General features: G+C 36.8%; 1 protein-coding gene across 1 annotated transcript in view; it reads right to left on the bottom strand.

The window, feature by feature from the left end:
* LOC124167158 (apolipophorins-like) overlaps window positions 1–21,906 on the bottom strand; it is a 51,198-nt gene that overhangs the window by 3,965 nt on the left and 25,327 nt on the right. Inside the window, exons 2-14 of the mRNA XM_046544964.1 lie at window positions 21,644–21,679; window positions 20,199–20,443; window positions 18,968–19,153; window positions 17,889–18,038; window positions 15,572–15,764; window positions 14,787–15,054; window positions 10,877–11,042; window positions 9,647–9,829; window positions 9,226–9,375; window positions 8,521–8,668; window positions 7,760–7,883; window positions 5,327–5,486; window positions 4,850–5,071 (exon numbers count right to left, since the gene is read on the bottom strand). Coding sequence (XP_046400920.1) covers window positions 4,850–5,071; window positions 5,327–5,486; window positions 7,760–7,883; window positions 8,521–8,668; window positions 9,226–9,375; window positions 9,647–9,829; window positions 10,877–11,042; window positions 14,787–15,054; window positions 15,572–15,764; window positions 17,889–18,038; window positions 18,968–19,153; window positions 20,199–20,443; window positions 21,644–21,679 — 2,231 coding nt within the window. The remainder of the gene's footprint in view (window positions 1–4,849; window positions 5,072–5,326; window positions 5,487–7,759; window positions 7,884–8,520; window positions 8,669–9,225; window positions 9,376–9,646; window positions 9,830–10,876; window positions 11,043–14,786; window positions 15,055–15,571; window positions 15,765–17,888; window positions 18,039–18,967; window positions 19,154–20,198; window positions 20,444–21,643; window positions 21,680–21,906) is intronic.

Genomic DNA, 21,906 nt, shown 5'->3' with positions numbered 1-21,906 from the left:
GTGCTGATGATGTGATATCCTGTCATGTGTGGTCCGAGGGTTCCACCCCTCCTTAAGAGCTGGGTTCATGTTTTTTACGACCGTTTGCGACCCTTCCTTGCTCAATAAGGATATAGCAGCTCAACAGTGAAGACCGTTTCGAGCAATCTGTCTTGGGAGCATCGGGAGAAAAGTTTTCTTTTACCTTACGGTAAGCCAATTTCCATTTATTTTCCCTCTCGTTTTTAATGGGATTATTTACATTTCTTTTCATTTATGCATGAATATTACTAATTTATTGTAATGTTTCATTTGTATTTATTACCTATCTTGAACTTAGTTAGGTAATGTTTTTAATATTATACCTCGTTTGTTATTGTAAATCGAGAAAATAAATTTTCATTTCAATCTTTTTCCTTCGGTTGAGCCTTTTATTTTTCGATATTTTATTCTCTGATGGTATTATGTTTCATCCAAATAATGTATTAAGTGGTGATATTAGTTTATCTTTAATGTAAATTGGACTTTGTTATTACATTATTATTTTACAACGTAAAATATCCCTAATTTTTTGTGCTCTTCATTTGTTTGTCAGTGCAACTTCTCAGCAGTGGTGGCGGCGGCGGTATAAGTGAAGCGGCAGTTTTGGGAGAGTGAAGAAAATCATCCATATCATAAGTGTAAGTTTTTAAGTACTTAAATTGTTAATATATGCAAGTAATGCAAATAAAAATAATTAACATTTATAGTAATATCGTAAATAACTGTTTGGATATTATCCCAGTTCTTGGCGTAAAAGTGATTCTAAAGAGCTGCTTTATCAAACAGCTCTTTTTCACTCAATAACTGTGTAATTATTGGTTTACATCCGATCAAATTATTTAGTCACACCACTGCTGAAGTTATTGCTAAATTAAAGCTATTCGGATCATTTTATCTTTTCTCTGTTTTACCGTAAGTGCTTCTTTGTTGTTATTTTTCTGAATTTTTACATAAATATATGTAAAATGTATGTACGTATTGCAGATGCTGCGTAAGCGAGGTGTAAAGCGGCCATTGTCACATGCTGACCGGGAGTGGATGCCGTCTTGTGTAATTGCTGATACATCGACCTCTGCTGATGGTCAGATGACGTCGCATCACGACCCGCAGCCGTCGACGTCGAGGACACAAGGATTGCCCTCTGAGCTCTCCGCCTTCTCTAGGCGAGCTTATACGGAGGAAGAATTGCGGGAGCTTCTGGAGGAGAGCGGGGAGTCGGAGTTCTCAGAAGACTCCAAGTTAGCGAGGAGGAGAGTGGGGAGGAGGATGAACCCTCACAGTCAGGTACTCCGTTGCCGCCTTCTACGCCCGATCCCGTTATGCCAATCCCTGGCCCATCCCCATTGTCCCATTCTTTCCCGGAGCCCTCTAACCCTGCCGCCAGTCCTTCTCCATCCGAACGTCCTTTGCGGTGGTCTCGAACTTCAGTGACCCCTCAAAATATCCCTTTCCAGGAAAATCCAGGCCTCACCACTCCACCCCCTTCCAACGACCCAATTAGTTTTTTCCGTCTCCTCTTTCCAGACTCCCTCGTTCACGCAATAGTTGATCAGACGAATGCGTTTGCTAATCATCTTATGCAGACAAATGAATCTCCGAAAGCAAGGATTAGGTATTGGAAACAATTGACCTATGAAGAGTTTCTTACCTTCATAGGCCTTTTGTTTCACATGGGAAGTATTCCTATAAACAAGATATCTGATTACTGGAGCACGGATATCTTGTTTGACCTCCCTTGCTTTCGGAAACGCATGAGTAGTTATCGATTTTTTTAAATTCTTCATGCCCTTCATTTTTCTTTGAACCCCGGCCCAAACGATCCAGTTCCTGTTGATATCCTGTACAAAATCCGTCCCCTTTTAGATTCATTTCATTCCACCATTGATTCCTTAATTATTCCTTCCCAAAAGCTTTGCATTGACGAGTCTATGCTTCTTTGGAGGGGTAGGTTGCGATTCCATATTTATATGAAATCAAAGAAGAATAAGTACGGAATCAATATGTACATGCTGACGGTGCCTTCCGGGTTTGTTCTAAGATTTCTAGTGTACACGGGGCGGGCGATTCTGAACTTGGAGGGCATGGACATGTAGAATGCGTTGTTTATAAATTAATGAATGACCATTTAGATAATGGTCATTCATTATTTATGAACAATTACTACACCAGCGTCAATTTAGTCCACTAACTCCTTGAGAGGAAAACGTATTGCACTGGAACTCTTAGAGCAAATCGGAAAGGCATCCCCTCCGAAGTAGCAAAGGCTAAATTGAAAAAAGGTGAAGTTACGGATGCCTTTACTAACGATGGTATCTGCGTTCTAAAGTGGAAGGACAAAAGGGACGTACTGATGATCAGCTCCGAACTCGGGAGTCGCATGGTCGACGTGCCGACCCGAGGAGGAGATAGGGTTATTCCTAAACCTGAGGCCGTTGTGAAGTACAACGAGTCGATGGGCGGAATAGACCATTTTGATCAAATGATGTCATACTACCCAATTGAAAGGATAACCCTAAAATGGTATAAAAAGTTAGGGATCCACATCTTTCACCTTATTCTTGTCAATAGCTTTTTTCTTTATCGTGGACCCACCGAAAACATTTCCCTTTGTAAATTCCGTCCTTCTGAGATTAAATCCCTTATCCTTCCGTACTACATTTCCTATCGCAGGTCACTTTTACCCAACAAATCTCAATCCCATTTCCCTGAACTGATCCAAGTGGAAGGTGGCAGAAAGAAATATCGACGTTGCAAGCATTGCTACACTCTCGGGCGTAGGAAAGAGAGCTCATTCATTTGCCCTGACTGTGAGGGTTCTCCTCCACTCTGTCCTGAGTGCTTCTCTCCATTTCACAAGAAGACATAAATCATATTATATATTTTTTTTTCAATTGATTTTTATTTATAATTTATTCATTGTAAATTGTATTATAGATTATATCTATTGATATAGCATTTGTGAAAGACGTATTTCGGGCTTTACTAAACAGACGTGACTGTGCAATTGCATATAAAATGTACATAAAATTGAAATAATCATCAGTTCGATTGTATTTCATTTTTTGTGTAAATATAATATTTTTATGGCAAATGATTCCATTTTTTATTTACTATAGATTAAACATAAATAAGGCGTGACTAGAAATTTCCAATTGCTATGAAATCAGTCTTCCCATCACGTAATTAGACAGTAAATGTCATCATTGCTTTAGGTGAACGGGTGCATTAGAAGGGGCAAAGATGCTGCCACCTTCTTCCTAGCAATAAATATTATTTAATAATTTACTCGAAATTTTATTATTTCGCACTACATGAAAAATATTATTACTGCGGTGAATATTTGCATAATTTTCAGATTTTCGCAGAATATTCGTCGAAAGATCCGTGTTACGTGGCCTGAATGAATGAAGATTTCTCGTAAGATGTTTACTTGCAAATACTATTGTTTACAGTTTTAATGTATTTATTTTTAACTCGAGTACATACATAGTATTGCAATAATATGTTATCGACTTGATTCAGAAGAGAGTTATGAGAAAGTTGTGGGTTGATTTTGTTTATCTCCATATCCATTTTTACTCCGGCACTGAAGTCTCTACCCCAATGACATGAAAAGGACACGTGTCAGCAAAGTCTTTTCTCATTCCGCCCCGATCTTTTTGACGTGCCGATGGCACTCCCAAGAAAGCTATCCTCCAATTCTTACAAGCGCACCGACTAAATCTTACTACCACCCCTCTCTTCTCCTCCGTGACCCCTCCAACCTTTGAACAACAGGCTGGAGTGGTGCACCCCAGGAGACACCCTAATCTACCGTCGTAAAATAACTTTGAAAGCGGAGTGCCACCCATCTCAAGCAGCTACAGCGAAGGGAATAATGCAACGTGCAAACCCATTGTTGTTAAATGCCTGAAGCTTACGGGTGGTCGAATGGGAGGAATGGTATTGGAGCTGAAAACAAGAAACGAGTAAAGGAATTTGTGACAAGAATAGTAGCTTGAGAGGAAAATGAAGAAATTATCCAATATTCTAGAATCCTACCCGATGCTTAGGATTAATTGTACAAGGAATGTACGGAAATATCTTGCGCGGAATTACCTTTCAAATGAAACAGATAATCACGGTGATTCCTCGTACTTATAACTTGCATTACATTAATCTTCACCAAAATTTTTCTTATGGCAGAGGAAAAATACCTATGGCGATACTAGAAGAGCATTGCAAATTCATTTTCCTCGTATTTCTGTGGTTACATCGTCCAGAAAAAAAATCGAAAGAAAACGATGGCGCGGGGAAAAAGCCGACCGTATGCAACCCGCAACACGTTAATATCTCGCTGTGCGGGTGACGTGATATCACGTCATAAATTAAAGAAATCATAACTAACAAATTAGAGCCAAAAAAATATTTTCAATATTTTTCCCAGATGTTTTGGCATCCATGCGTGCGTTTTACATTAAAAAACGGAAGCTGCACAGGGGGATGATTTTGAGTTTTATATTGTCAGCATTGAAAGTGTTAACATATAATTCAGCTGATACTGTCATCCAAAAGGATAAATGCCTTAGTTCCATGGATAAGTAAGGAATTGAATGACAATATTTTGTCATTGAACAAGTACTAATTACATTGAGGAACAGTCACTATGACGTACATAGTGATTACAATATACAACCAACAGATATTTTTTTAAGCCAGAAAGTCACACTGCGAAGATGAATGACAAAAGCTATAACTATCCAGGTCAATTTCTACACAAAATTAGATACTATTTCTCCTCCTCCTCAGCAGGGAACAAATATTTGCAACCAAAGTTTGATTGACATACCTTCTTTCCAAGAGCATCAACCTTTTTTCTGGTGACATGAGGAGGAACATGCATGCCCCGGGTCCGTATTGCAAAGGCACGCTCCGCGATGTGTTCCATTGCCTCCTCGAAGTCGTGCCTCACTTCATCCATGATTTCCTTTGCTTTGTGAGTCTTGAGGTAACCTCTGGGCCCAAGGAGAGACTCCAGAAGGAAGTCCACATTTTCCGCACGAACACCAACCTACATACAAGAAATATCTTTAACACATCGCATCTGAGTAATCAAAAATGTATGAACATGAAACATACTACATTAATGAAATAGGTAAGTGTAGGTACATACAATAATTGTATTGAATCAGGCCAATAAAAGCCATACTATCAATCCTTCTGAAATCCTGATATTGACAATGAACAATTTGAATAGGGAAACACATAAAAAGACATGTTATACACAAATTCACATGATAATTATGCCATTATACACTATTCCTACCTCAAATAGGTTAAAGTTGTGGCCAAACAAGCTTGTGGTGAGATTCAAACTGGCAGATCTCGGAACAAAAGACTTCTGAGAGAAGATGACATTTCCTTCAGCAGATGTGGCTAGATTGAGACCATCCATGGAATAAGATGACTCATAGGCACGGGAGAACCTATTTAAAAAAGAAATAGCATCGTAATGACATTGAAGTTTGACAATGAAGATGCCCAAGCTATAAAAGTTATCAAAAAATTAATAACTTCTGCGAAATAAAGCATTTTTCCTTTAATTTTGTCTGGTATTCTTATCTTTACGGGTCATCTTTAAAATATCTTTACATTTTGCAATGATTTAATAATAATAATAATAATAATAAATTTATTTCACGGGCTTAAGCCCTTTTACATTAGCACAAATTTAAAATTGCACAAAGTTAATCACAATATCAATATACCACAAATACAGAAACATAGATATCAATAACATGAAATACATATTAGGAGATAAAAATACATACTTAGAAGTAGTTCACAAAAAAAAACATACATAAAATATAAACCTGTATAAACATATACGAAATATCATAACATCATATCATCATATACCAAACATATAGATAAAGTTTAATAGATACATTGAAAACAATACAAAACTGAAAAGGGTACCTTAGGAAATGCACCTCAAACAGTCCATTAAGAATTTTTTAAAAGAAACCTTTGACATTTGTAAAATATCGGCATCTACACATATGTTATTATAATCCCTCGCTATCCTGAACATAGGCAAAAAATAAATGTAATTGTAATTGCAGTGCGGGAGATAAAAAAGATTATGAGTTCTAGAGTGTAAGGCAGGAACTTTAATATTGATTAGACTTAGTAGATCCGGACATATAATTTGGTTATTTAGCAGGCCATACAAAAATATGAGACCTAATTGTTTCCTTCTATTACATAAGGAACTGAGATTGAGTAGATTTAACAGTTCAACATATATGATCCTCTTTCTCTTTCTAAGTTAAATCTAAAAGCAACAAGTCTTAAAAATTTTTTCTGAACCCTCTCAATAGCAGCGTCATATAACAAATAGTATGGATTCCATAATACTGAGCAGTATTCAAGCATAGATCTTACTAAGGTAATATATAGAATACGGTAACTGAAAATACTGTTAAAATCTTTACAGTGTCGGCAAATGAAACCAAGAGATTTATATGCTTTACTAACTATAGTATCAATATGTGTGTCAAACTTAAGTGGAGAGTCAAACAAAATGCCTAGGTCCTGTTTACGTTCGACTCTATCTAGTGTACTCCCTGATAAAATGTAGTTCTTTAGGTATGGGATTTTCCCTCGACAAAAGGTAAGTACATTACATTTACTTAAGTTCAGCTTCAATGAATTATTATCACACCAGTCAGCAAGAGAGGTTAGACACCTCTGAAAATCCACAGCATCATTGTCTGAATCAATAGGATGAAAGATCTTCAAGTCATCTGCATAGATTAGATGTTTTATTGGGTTTAGTGAGGCACCAATATCGTTTATGAAAATCAGGAACAGAAGGGGACCCAAATGTGAGCCTTGGGGAACCCCACTTGTAGCAGAGAAAGGAGAAGACACAGTGTTTTGTATTTTAACTACAAATTCTCTCTTAGTCAGATAACTTTTGAACCAGGATAGCAGGTGACCTGATATACCATAGGCTTCAAGTTTAGCTGCCAATATTTTGTGATTAACTTTGTCAAAAGCCTTGGAAAAATCACAGTATATAGTGTCCACTTGGAAATGATCTTGTAATGCAGAGGTGACAAAGTGATGAAATGACAAAAGGTTTGTAGAAGTTGACCTACCACTCCTAAATCCATGCTGCTCATCCATAAGGATATTATCAACTAATGGCTTAAGTCTGTCTGTGACCAGACTTTCGAACACTTTAGCGAAAACTGACTGAATGACAATGGGTCTATAATCACTGATACAATGCTTATCACCTCCTTTGAATACTGGTATTACAAAAGCATTTTTAAAAGTACTAGGAAATACACCTGAATCTAATGACTTATTGAATATGATAAAAAGAGGATACAGCAGAGCACTATTACACTTCTTAATAAGAAGTGTAATAGTGCTCTGTTTTGTTCATAAAAGAGTAACTGCCTCACCCAGCTGTACTGCAGACTTCACCAGGCTGAGGATTTGATAAAGCCAGCAGTAGAGCTGTTTGAAACTCTCTCTACAATCTAAAAATATAAAATAAGAATTTAAAAAATTCATGGTCTAACATAATTATTTTCTTGATTCAAATTATTTGCATCTCAATATTCATGAAATAATGATGCATCTTTTTAACATGCAGTTAAAACTTTTGCAATACAATGCAACCAGCAATTTAACAAGCAAAAAAATATTTTTGTAACTCCAGCGTCAAAAGCAATAGACTTACTTGGTGGGGTCAAATGGATAGCGTTTCTTTGGCCTGATTCCTCCCAGGTAATGCTTGGCCTGTGCCTTATCAGGATTTGATGAGGTACGGAGAGTGAAAAGATGAGATGTAACAAATGATCCAACTGAAAAGAGAAAAAAAGGTCAGCATGGGAAGTCATAACACAATCAACTAATTAATTCTCATAGTATTTTGTCATGGGTAAAGATATGCAGGATTCTTCGCTCCTTGAAAATGACCCTATTGACACATTTCATAATCTGTAGGAGAGGTCCATAATTGAATACCTTGTATTATTCTCCCTCGCAAATATACAATGCAAATTTTGGAAATGGATCTGTCGAAAATGCATAGCTACCCCAAAATAACAAAATATAATATGGAATAGGGAAAATACTATCATCTTTACATGCACTGGCTGATTTGTCAGTCAACCATGACAGATGCCAGCACACTTATGTTGAAATATACAAGTGTTTTGTACCACGCACATACCTGGTTACAAGTTAATAAATGAATAACGGCTTTCACACTAAATTTTAGTTTAATCAAAACTCAATGCCGATTTGAATTTAAAAACTTGAGTCAAGGAAAATGGTTTATAGACATTAAAAAAGATGTGAAAAGATAAAACACAATTAAAAGAAGAGATCATATTGTGACTCTAGAGTGACCACAGTACAAACAATAAATCCTACCTCATAACGTGAGAGGGGAAACAAGTAAGGAGACGAATTAGAGACTTAATTCTATTAACATACCTTGATGAATGGGCTCATCTTCCATCATTTCCTTGACAGCATTGGCCACTGCTTCACATGGGCATTCAGTCACAGCAAGGTATGCCTTGATCCTCAATTCAGAATCTAAATCCCGGTTCTTCATCATTTCAAGTGCAGTCTTATTTAGCTACATCAAGGAATAGAATAAGGTGAGTACATATGTATTTACAGAAAAATTTACCAATAAGTTAAAACTGGATCAGTGAAACCTTTGAAAGAGATTTTGAGATTCAGCTGGCATTCAAGAACACAGATGCACATCATTTTATAAGTACATACAACATGGCATTATGACTAAAATTTATTCTTATGGTTAGACCAAATCCTTCGGAGCTAATCAAAAAAGTACTTATCATGACTGTTGTCCCTCATATAAGAAATAGATTATCCAAGACTTCATGAGAAAAAATCATGGTTTTAAAGCTTGGGCATGCAAAAATGACTGCCAAATTTAATCAGATATCATTGTTAAAGTTTCATGCATACGAGAAACACAATCAACACATTTGTATTCCTGCATTGTGACAGATGAAAATTTAAAATATGGAATGCTATAAAAAGCATACACAAACTAGGACAAGAGGATAAATTCCAGTGCCTCCCTTTGAAAAGAGAGTGATATTGTAAAGGATCCTCTGTCAGCATTTTTAATGAAAACCTGTAAAGAGTAAATCCAGTCAATACCTTCTGTTGGCAAGGATCTCCAAGGAAAGCATCAAGGGCAGCCACGCGCACTCTTGTTGGGACATCGTTGACGGCACACTTCATGATGGCATCAGCAGCTTCAGCAGTCAATTTCTTGGCATTCTGAAGGCCTTTAAGGGCTCCAACAATCTAAAATTAGCAATAATTGAAATATCTGTAATAACACTATACAAATGGCAACAAAAGTTTCAAGAGAAAAAATCACAATCGTAGTAAAAATAATTTTCACAACATGTTTGTCGAATTTCAAATTAGCAATTACGGAGAAATGGGAAGGTCTTTCTGCAAGGACAAAACAGCATTTCATAAAACTTTCTTTCATCATATTTAAAATTTATTTAATTTCAGTCACCAAAGTTCAAATATCATTTGAATTTTGAAGCCAAATGCATGTTCTCACCTCATTTTCATGCTCCCTGTTGACTGGCTTGCATCCTTTTCCAAGCTTGTGAGCAAGTTTTCCCACAAGAACTTTGAACTCAGGAATAGTGTCATCACACTGATGTTCAGAGCAGTAACGTCCAACAAGGGCACCAGCTCCAAGATAAGCCTCAGGTGGTAATGATGGTGACTCAAGGAGAGACTGAGAACAAAATGGGGAAATCATCAACAGCTCGAACATAATAAAGAGCTTGTTTTACAACTATTCTAAACACACCCGGAAAAGAGCTTGTTTTACACCCTAGAAAGACTTTGGGGGGTCAAATGAGATCCAAATGTTGATATAGCTGATGCAAGTATATTCAGGACCATTGAATGATAACAATTGTTATCATTCAATGGTCCTGAATATACTTGCATCAGCTATATCAACATTTAGTGAAAAAAAACCTAGTGATCGAGCATGAAAAACTAATTTTGACACTCATGAGTATTTTAGATTAACCACTTACAAGTAAATATTTACCTTATGTATTTTGCCACAGGTGCAAACTTTTTTAATTTGGACTCACTTTAAATACGTAATGATGCTTTATTTCTTACCACTAACTGAATTCTATCAACTCTGCTACCGATCTTCCATTTATTGGTACTTATCTAGTCTTTTACTCGATTGAAGCACATGTGACAATTGTTTATGGTATCATATGTAAAAATTTCAAGGGGCACACACTACACAGTTCCTACTTCTGACAGTGATCTAGGTCTTTTGACAGCTTCCACCAGAATTTTTGACGTGATATAATTCTATTTTGTACATGCATTCATCTGCCTACTTATGGAGATAATAGTTAATTTATGAGTGATTGCCATTATTAGCTGTCAGGTCAACCATATTGACTTTGATTAATTTAGCGATTCAGCAAAGACAAATTTGAATGCAAAAATGGAAAATATCAATTTTCTGAGATTTTTATACAGCTCAAAAGAAAAGGGATCACAACATGCCTTCCCAAACTTCAGAAACAAAATAAAAGTTGTAGCTAAAGCTTTGAAAATACCTAAAATATTTTTGGAGAGTTTACTACGCCAAGATCAAAAGAATTACCTAAGTTGAGCAAATGTAACTGGTGAAAAATCATTGATCTTGATATCATTCATAAGAAGTAAAGAAATCGCAGAGTTGGAAAAGGGTCAAAATGATCCCATTCCATCCTTCTAGGCTTAAGGCTGCATTCCTGATACTTACAGCAACAGCCTTCAAGGATCCACGCGTGGCATGGCGGATGAAGGAAAATCCAAGATAATACAGCTTGGAAACCTCAGGTGACAATTCTTTAGCATTAATCAGTTGAACCACTGCTTCAATTGACTGACCAGTGCCAGTTTGTAGGAGAGCATCAAGAAAAACGGACCTGGTGGATTGAACAGATAATTTTTTTTATGAATGGAGAAAAACATTTAAATAAACATAAAAATCTTGTGTGCTTAGAGAGGAAGTACACAAGTTATTAAGTTTAGGTTGAGTCAACAACTGAGTACAAAAATAAGTTTCTATGAACCAGTATACAAAATTCTGGACAGGAAACTGATAAGACTGGTGTGGGTGAGAAGGGCATGTATCTTCAGAACTTTACAAATAAACATGAAATTTTTGGGAGGTTCAAAGTGTAATAAATTTAAAAAAAATACAATCACCACCCATTCCAGTGAGATGAGCAGGTTATCCGCCACATATCTCATGATTATTGGAATTAATATAAAACGAATTATAGATGTGAAAAAAAGTGGCATATTTTAATTCTTTTTTGTTGAGTCCTCTGGATACAAGCTTAACAATTTCACAACAAATCAAGTCCTCCAGATCATATTTTATAAATTTGGATTCTTCTTTTAATTTTATTAATTGTGGACAACAAAAAAGATGATTGATTAATTTTAAGCATTTTTCTTTGTGAGAGATTTAAATTTATTTTTTCTGAGTAGCAGTGGCGCAACTGGGAATATACTTTGATGGGTATGGGAGGGCAACTCCTCACCTAAGCTACTAAGGGCCGGTTTTATAATGTCTGGTTAAACCTCACGTTAACTAACGTGGAGATAACGGTAACGTGGAGTTTAACGAGAGGTTGGGTTTTATAAAGCAAATCCTACCGCCAGTTGGCTGATGGGAACTTTAACGAGAGGAAAGCGTAGCTACTGTAATTCTCATACCAACAATTGATCGCGAAAAGTGAAACAGACGAAAGTCAAAATTGAAAAAAATCGAGTTGGGGAGTGGTGAAAGAATTGTTTAGGTTTGTTTAGAAGTGATGGTTAGCTTTGAAAACGAAGATGACGCCAATATTTTCGGTTTTAATCGTTGACGATCTTATGGTCAATCATCAGTGTGTCGTTAAAATAAAAATACTCGCCTCGATTTGTGAATATTTGGCAAGTACAAGTGTTATTGTATGAGTGCTGCTATACGTGTAAACCATAAATTACACGGAGATAATGAATTACTATTTGTTAATGGATTGAATCAAGGTGGAGTCCCTTTGCAAGAAATAGTGGTAAATTAACCTTGTTTGTGCTTATTATTCGAGAACGAAGATTCTCATTTGTATAATGAAACCAATTGAAATGGTTTTCTATTGAGTACGCCACCAGAGCGATTTTAGGAACATTTTGAGGCTACAATTTAATCATAATGACGATAAATTTTAATTATACTTTTGCAGTAAGATATATCTTCTTAGCGTTAGTATGGCCCCTACGCTAATTTATTATCATCTCTCCGTTCCCTACGGAATTAGGAACAACTTGCAATTTGTGAATAATCAAAGCCTTTCCCGTTTTCTAAGTACTCACCATGGCCATAATTTAAATAACAGAATTTATAACCAACCACCGTCTTATAGAAAAATTCATCAGTGTTCATTAAAACGATAATGAGAGCATTTTCAGTTTTATTAAAATTTTCACAATGAGGAGGTATATTCAGCCATGTGCCACTCGTGTTACAGACACGAAAAGAATTGAGCCATATAATTGTCAGCTAGCAGCAGATATTTCATAACTTTAAATTATCTCATCTTTTTTATGATTATATATATATATATACTGTTAAGAAGCAATATGTTTCATGAAATCCATAATCTCTGGCAAATAAATTTTCAATAAGGGACAGAACTAAGTTTAAATTTCTTCATTAGAGAGACCAAAATCTATTGCATGACACTAAGTAGCCCTTACCATTGAAGTACAAAGTGAAACATATTTTGATACTGGCTGTCAATAGTGTAGTTGATATTGTAATAGGGATGACTGTGAGTCTTTATGGTAATGCCATTGAGAATGTATTCATTGCCATTTTAAATTGAATGGATGTTCTGAAATCACTGATTATGAACATAGCTTCACAGTCTAAAATTAAAATTAGAGAAGAATGAATAAAGTTTGAATAACTTATGCATAACCCTACCACAGTTACTTCAAGGGCTCCTGCTATCCAATTATTAAATAAATGTACAGTTTGCAGCAAACCTTTCATACTTTACAAGTAGGCTGCATGTTGTTATAAAAATATGCATCTGTAACAAATATTGAAACTCTTTTTGGCTCATAGCTTGGGATGGGGGATCTATTCTTTATGTTAATACTATTTTTGCAAACCTTGTGTAAGAATAAGTTTTAAGTGCTAACATAACTAACTTCATATCTAATCAACAGCAAAGGCTTGTATTGTATTTAAGATTTAAGGAAAAGAGATGGGGTGCAAAGATATTAAAGTTGCTGGGTTCAATTTATAAAAAATCTGTCGAAAAACATATCTAATCAGAATGAAAGCATTAAATTTCAACTCTCAGTGGTGTTTATGAATACTATACTATACATGTGATAGATATTTTCTTTTATTCTCAGCGCACAAAATATGAAGCTTTCATTGAACATGTTTTAAATATTTAGCAGAGTACTAAATTATACAAAGACAGTAGTGGATCCAGGATAGGGACAAGGGGGTTGGACTAGGTGAGGTTAAAATTCCAGCTGTAGTGGGGGTTGGAAATAAACCACCATTCTATCTAGTGTAAAGTGGATGGTACCCAATGGGAGCAAATTGGATACCCTCCTTAGCCCCCCCCCATGTATCCGTCACTATACAAATATACTGTTATTTATATAGCATTTAAAGAATTTATTTGTATCAAATGCAAAGCATAAGGATTCCATCATGATAATAATAATAATAATAATAGTTTATTGACGGGAAAACCACCCAATTACAAAAAATGCACAATTAACACAAGATTGAAACATTTCCAAGCTCCCAAAAATACAGGAACAATCGCACAAACTTGCTGCAAAAACCAACAATAGAAAAAACAAACACAGCAGTCAAGAATAACAGATTGAACAGTCACACATCTCTCAAACAGTGGAAACAGACACTATCACCATACAGAGGAACAAATCATCCAAGTCATTGCACAAACAAAGGCAGCTCCCTCCTTAAATTCTTTGGATTTAAATTAAAAAGGTCAATGCTACTACATTTGTAGTTAATGCTCCGCATAGTTCTGGTTAAGGGTGAGTGGAAGGCGTAATTTCTATTAGAATGAGGGAGTGAAAACATGAATGTTTGCCTAGTGTTTAAAATGGGGACATGGAAAGGGATCATTTCTACCAGATGAACAGAGTCAATGTCTCCATGCAGTAGACGGTGAAGGAATGTTATGTCCAGGTGTAATCGACGGGTTGCCAAAGGTAGCAGATTAAACTTTTACCCAAGGGAAATCCATGGTTTAGCTTGACTACCACTTTAACGCTGAGATTTGACTTAACCATCAATTATAAAACAGAATTTTGGGACTTAACCGACGCTTAGCTTAAACTCCAGTTTAACCAGACATTATAAAACCGGCCCTAAGAAAATTTTTGAAAAATGACCTGCCTCAAAATACATTTTACATCATTTTGGCACTAAAAATTTTATATTGATAAATGAACTTTAACTTTAAGCAGATGCAGTTATTATAAGTCAAATCTAGACAATGGTTGTAAATATTTTTTTAATTTATCTGAGGCATTGGGGGGCGGATCCATCCTCCCTCATAGTAACGCCATAGCTGCGAATATTATATTTGTACCTTAGGTGTAGTAAATGCAAGACTTACTTGGCAAGCTTCTTGCTAGTGAACCCAGTTCCAGCCTTCACTTGAGAGTAAACACTCATCAGGCATTCTGCATTGGCATAACGCATGACACGGGTGAGGCTACGGAATGCACCAGCTGATTCAGTACTGGCTCCTCCAACAAGTGATTTTTCAGCAGCCTTGAGAGCATGAGTGACGTGTTCAACTGTAGCTTGATCTTCAGGGTTAGCCCCTCCAAGGTTCCATTTGTGGGCATCAAAAAGGATTGATGATCCATGGCCATTGGTGACTAGAGATAGAATACAAACACTGAATTAGAACAAATTAACTACACTTCATTTCTACAACAATAAGCTCCGGTGAATGAATATTCTTCAGACCCACCACTGGGCAAGAAAATTTAAGCCAGCCGAATGTTTCCTATTCTTATTCATAGCCCATTCTCATCAACTTAAAAGTAGCTAATGAATTGGAATGTGACATATCAACTGCCTATCATTATCTTACCCGGAGGAAAGCCCAGGAAAAGTTCATTCGAAGTATTCGCTAGGAAAGTATGAATTCATAAATAATAAGATTGCAAGGTTTTTATCCACAAGCTAAATGGTGGCATTACTCCAGATAAGAACTACTTATTAGATTTTTAAGGCTGACCCATTAAAGAGATAATTTTTTTCAAGATCATGGGTCGAGAACTGATGTTAGGAACCAATCAAGAATAAGAATTGTATGTAGCAAAGGTGGCAGCTCTCTGAGAACAATCACAGACTGCGCACTTCTTGAGGTTCACTGATGAGAAGTCTTACCAGGTGGAGCAGGGCTAGGTTGATGTTTGACGAGTGTTAGCCTAGTTGTCACAGTCGTTTGAGCACCCGAACCACCATTTGAGAATGGACGGAAAAGATAACTTTCTTCACCAACAGCAGAAACAACCATCTTATCCTTAATGGTCTGCTCAACTTGAAGAGTGGACTGAAGCAGGGGCGATGAATGCAGTTCCTAAGGGATGGCATGACAAGGGCATTTATTTATTTCCAATGGATAACACCATTTTACAATATAGATAAAATGAAGAAAGCAATTACGACTTGAACAATAAACAAAAATTAAATCTATAACAAGTTATTACTTCAAAAAAATACCGTATAAGCTTGTGTAAGAGGCGCACACGTGTAAGAGGCGAACCCCTATTTTGAGGATCGAAGCAATAAAGAAAAAAAATTTTGCGACATTTTTTTATCCTATCGTGCGGTGTTGCAGACGTATGCCTGGAATTTCGACAGTTATCGAAATGTCCTCTTTCAGTACTATTTGAAAGAGGAAATTTTGATAACTGCGGCGGCATAAGAGGGAGTAGAAAGAGTTCCGATCCTCTCTTTGCATACGCCATCGCTCTACGTTGCTTGTCCTACTCACGAACAATTTTGTTTAAAAGCTCTCGCAGGAGCATTGCAATAGAATTGCAGCCGTGGAAAATTTTAAGGCAAAACACGACAGGCAAATGGCATGAGCTTTCCCAAGAGATTGAACAACAATCGGGGCAATCTCAGCGCCGTAGGATAATAACCACGTCGTAGATTTAAGGCCCCATGCACACGCACCGATTTTGGACGGCCGGTAAAATATCGGCCGTCCACATTCCAACAGTGAACAATGGGAGAGCATTGGATCTTGCACACGTACCGACCACACGCCGGCACCAGCAAAATGCCGGTTAGCTGCCCGCCATTGTCACTGTGGATCTACGACGCCGGCTCAAAAACTTAGCAACGTATCGTTTGACCGGTAAAAATCCGGCATGTGTGCAAGCATCGCTTCGCCGGTAAAATAGCGGCCAATATTTTACCGACCGTCCAAAATTGGTGTGTGTGAAAGGGGCCTAACGGAACTACACTCGGCTCTCCATCAGCTAATGCCTCTGCCGTTTTTTTCCTTTCCGAGACTCCACAGGAAAATATCAAGTTACAGGGGAACAATGGAAACGTGTTTCATCCCTACCCCATTCCACCAACTGACCTTTTTCGGTCTACCAGGTTCAATTCCCCGAGTTTCTGGAGGTCAAATGCTACGTGAGTCACCTTCTGAGCTCGAAGATATCTCGATATCTTTCAGCAATTGTATGACACGCACGAGGTTCTAAAAAGAATTAGACCTAACGCGACGTATATCTTACAGCATTTAAGTTTTTTGAGCTCTAATTGATTGACACAAAGATTTATAGCTAAAATAAGGCTACTAATATTCAACATAGTCGAAACAGCACAATTTCGGAAGAAACAAGCGTAGCATAAGCGCATTCAAACAAGACGAGACGGACTGGAAACTCAGGCAACGCAAACTGCGTATATCACATTGCTGCGCCTTCGCCCCTTCGCTTTAAAGGTAACGACGTCACATGCAAGATCGGACGTGTTCTTCCCTTGCTCCTTCGCTCGTAGCTTTAAATACGGAGGGGAGGGAGCCCTCTTCCCCTCGACCTCTCCTTCGGCGCTCTTCACTTAGAAGCATTTCCGATTTCTTCTATCCACCATTAATTCCAACAATGAGTACACTCGTTCGAATTTTTTCAACCGCAGGTTTTGACACCAATATTACTATATGCAGTATAAATGCCGCGGGATGCCCACTCGTGGCAATAAATTTAGCGCGCGCTCCGGAGCGAATCACCCCGCGAGATCTTTTCAATGTTCACCTCTGGGGTACCGACGTGACTGCGCGATGCTTGCAAGAAATTCAAACAGGAGCATTTTAAAAATACGTCACTAAGGGAGAAACTCCCCTACCTGCCGCTTGACTTTGACCCAGGGTTTCAGATGACTGACTCACGCTGAAAACCAAGGCCACTCAGTTCCCCTTGAACTTGCAACCGGTGAAGGGGAGGGGGGGAAGATAAGAAGTTTGTGTAAGAGGCGCACCCCCATTTTCGGCTGCAATATCTGGGAAAAAAGGTGCGCCTCTTACACGCGCTTATACGGTAAGTCATTGTAAACATTCCACAGATTATGGAATTAAAATTTGAAAAAGGAGATAACTTAAGTCAATTTCGCAAATTATTAGCTATTATGCAGAATTAAAATGATGCAATTGAGAAAGTTCTACCATTATAAAGACAAACATTCTTACCGAAGGTTCATCATAGTAAGTGGAGAAGAAATTATTGTGAAGGCCTTCACGATGTGCACAGCGATTTAAGTTTCTGTGCTTTGTCACCTTAAGTACACCACCCTCTTCATGGTAGGTGAAATCTGTTGGGCAGACACCAAAGATGTCAGTCTGAAATTAAAAAGGAACATTAAAATCATACCAGAGAATCAAATTACCAAGATTTTTCTGTCGTGGTTTTGATGTAGATCAGATGATGACGAAAGAATACTGCACTAGTTCCTTCATGTCACAAGAATCAGATGATATATTTGTTCATCACCATGAATTATAAAACACTCATTTCAACCTAAATAAAAACAATGTGATTGTTCTACAAAATTACCAAGCCATGGTACCAAGATTGATAAAAGATAAACACTAAGCCAGCCAAATATATTCCACTTGATTAATTAAAAATAAAATAAGTTACCAGGTCATGCAAGGAGTTAATTATACTGCAAACCCATATGCAACAATTGATAACGTTAATCCACTTCACTTCAAGGAATGTACAGTCAGATGGTTGGTTAGGTGACAAAAATTTCTGCTCTGAACAGTGAGTATCTTCTCTTTGTACAATTCCTGCAGAAGATGCCTGAAGGACAAGCAATAGATACCACTAACAAAACATTCCACCAAAATAACCTGTAAGACATGAATTTTTGGAAGCACAAAAACTACTGATCACATAGCCATAAAACCAAAAATTTTAACATTTAATGCATTGATTGGAAAGTAATCAAATCATAATTTTAAAGCAAGAATTACTTCAGGAATCAAGATGAATACAAAAGCTGAATTTCTGGAACACCTAAATACACTGAACTTTAGTGCCTTAAATTTGGTTAGTTTCCCAAAAGTTGATTTTCAAGATTTCTTTACATTTTCATAAAGAAAACTAGACACAGAAATTTGGATGTGTCTCAAGTTAAATTATTTCTGTGACAGGCTGGCATTATTATGGCCTGACACATCTCTCAACTATAGGATACAACTGCAATTAATGGTCAACACCAACACAATGGAAGTATTTCATGGGGTATTCCTAGGAAACCTACCTCATGAAGGCTAGCAGATCCAGATGGTTGTACTTTCGACACTTGCATAAGTGACAGAATTGCACGTTTTACGTTGACATCCACAGGGGTATCACCATCCTCAACGCAAACATCAGTTCCAAGCCGACCATTGTTCCATGAGAAACCAAGAGGATGTCTCTCACAGCTGGCAAAATCTTGGAATTTCTGGAAGAGTCACATAAAATGACAATTGATGCAAAAGAATGACTCAAAATTTAAAAAAGCAACACAATGTACATAATTGTGTCTCCATCTATCAATTTTGTATCTCCATAATTATACTACAACAAGTAACCACTCAGATGCCGTATACAAAACTTAAAAATAAGATACTTATTTACATGTAGAATTTTAGATTCAAAATACAATTGACAGAACAAAACATTCAAATAAATAATATTAGAAAATATTTTGTTTGAAATGATTATATAGATTTAAGTTCACAAACTACTCAGGCAAAGAGATGAAATAATGTCCGTCTTAAGCAATAACAAGGCAAATACAGAGAATGATCACTCAGCAATTGGCCAGCAGGCCATACAGCCCATTTTAACTTAACTTTATGCCATTAGCAAACTTTAAATAGCCCTAAAACTTCTGCTGGCTTAATTACGGCAGCAAACACTGCATGAATTTTAATGGCTGGAAAACCATTCATGAAACAAAGCCATGCCAGGGAAGTCTGAGTCTAGTCATTTGAGTTATTCCTTGTCACAAAGATTTATAGTCCAATGGTATGTCTAAATCATAAAATTAGCTAATTCCAGAAATTTTACCGTTTAATAACATCCCACATATTTTGCAGAGTGAATTCCAATCACCGTTCTTTTATCCTTCAAATCTGACTGAAGAGAGACATTTTTTGTAATAATGATACGAACAACTGTAGTAATTTTCAGCACTTTTTAATTTTCACTTAATATTTAATTTGCTCATAATAAAATTAAAAAGTGTAGAAAATTACTATAGCTCTTTGTATTATTACTACTAATGCATTTCCACAAAGTGAGCTTGTCCACAATCAATCTGATTTTTTGTAAGTTCAAAGTATTTAGGTCTTCTGCAACACTAAAATTATAGGACATACCAAGGAATTCCCCTTAATAGAAACCCCCACATATCTGATGTGTTATCATTGCAAACATCAAAATTTTCACACGATTGTTGATGATGAGATAAACCAAACATGTAGTATTCCAATTTTACCTACCTTGCCATCGGCACCAGTCACATGGACCTGCAGTAGCTGCATTACGTGATCGCAGTTTGCACCTGTATGCAATTCTGCCCGACCAGTTATATGCAACCTCTGCCCTCCAGGTGCCTTGTGTCCGCCGGCTTCCTCATCTTCACAGGTTACAGCGGCACCTGGTACGCTCGTTTCAGTCGTTGCCTCAAAGTTGTACACATACGTATGTCCCGGTTGCACATTGAACTTGAAGTCATGTTGAGGGGCTGAAAGGTTAAGAAAAGAGAATATGAGACACAGAAATGATAACCATCAAATATCTTGCCCTTTTCATGCGAGCCTGATAGGCAACTTGAATTGTGTGACAATGAAGGTCAGTGAGCAATAATTGCACTCATATCAGTGGCAGATACAGACGGGGGGCGCGCGCCCCTCCCTTGCGGGTCCGGCCGTATTGGCAAACATGGCAGAACCACGATTGTGACTTTTTTTATATCATAAGATGGCATTGTCTTATATATGTGTATAATTACATTAATTAAAATTTTATTTTACTCTGCCTGTGACTTGATTATTTTTTATTGCGATATCGCGATAAAAAGTAAAGGCAACTCAATATATCTTTTGCGCCCCCCCCTTGAGTGTTTTCTGTATCCGCCCCTGATTCATATTCAAACGCCATAATTATAATATTTAAAAAAATTAATTTGATCTGCCCTGAATGTTGGCTTTTTTTTGGAGCATAAAGCTCCTACCGCAGTCAAAATCTCTTTAAGTAATGGTGGTTGCAGCATGGCTAGGATATTATTTTAATTTATTCCCATCACACATAGTGAAAACTTGAAAACATGGAAATGTAGGCAGTTATGCATGCATCATATTTTCCTTTTTCTTCCTTAGATATATGGATGGTAATAAATACTGACTGAAGGGCAATGAGGAAAGGGTGCACTAATAACACTAATCCCAATGAAATGAAATAGAAGGATTATAATTTCCTCTACTAATAGAGGAAAGCTAAGAAAGACATGTCTTGATGATTAAGGAAGTACATAATATGTAATTTCAAATGTACAAAGAATTGAAAACGACTGTAATAGATTGGAATGCAGGGCTATGAGGATAAGGCTTGGTCTAGGGGGGATAATGATGCATTATGGTCTTCATTAAGTATTCATTGTATGCATACACATTTATTACCAAAAAGCAACTAATATTTTGATATTAATTTATTTGGCATTGGGAATTTTTTTTCAGTTTTCCTCAAATACGAAAAACGAGCCTAAGATAATTTGATAAATACCAAAACAAAAAGCAATGACCAGGTGAGCACTAGTGATACAAAAACACATATTTTGAGATTTTTTAATTGTTGTTGGTTTTAATGTTTTTTTTTCAAATGCATCTCTCCCTGACTTTATGAGAAAATTAAGAGATTAAGATATAAAGATTAAGAGTAAACATACCAGTTCCACATCCTTTACTGCATTTCCTGGGGGAGTCTGAAATGGAAAAATACAAGTTTAGAAACGAAAATTGAATAGAACAACCCCATCCACTGCAACCAAAGCAAAAAATACACAGTGAGCTCACAAACTACATGGGTAATATGAAAAATCAGATATTGTAAGCTACAACCGGCAAAGCAAGTATGTTTATATGCTTCAAATAAAAAAATCATTTAAAGTAAAATTTCACGACAATGATATTTCCTTTTGTTGGTGGATAA

This window comes from Ischnura elegans, chromosome 10 (genome assembly GCF_921293095.1).
Source record: "Ischnura elegans chromosome 10, ioIscEleg1.1, whole genome shotgun sequence".
Taxonomy (NCBI): Eukaryota; Metazoa; Arthropoda; class Insecta; order Odonata; family Coenagrionidae; genus Ischnura; species Ischnura elegans.
Note: the sequence above shows the minus strand (reverse complement) of the source record. Positions and strands in the feature narration are given on the sequence as shown.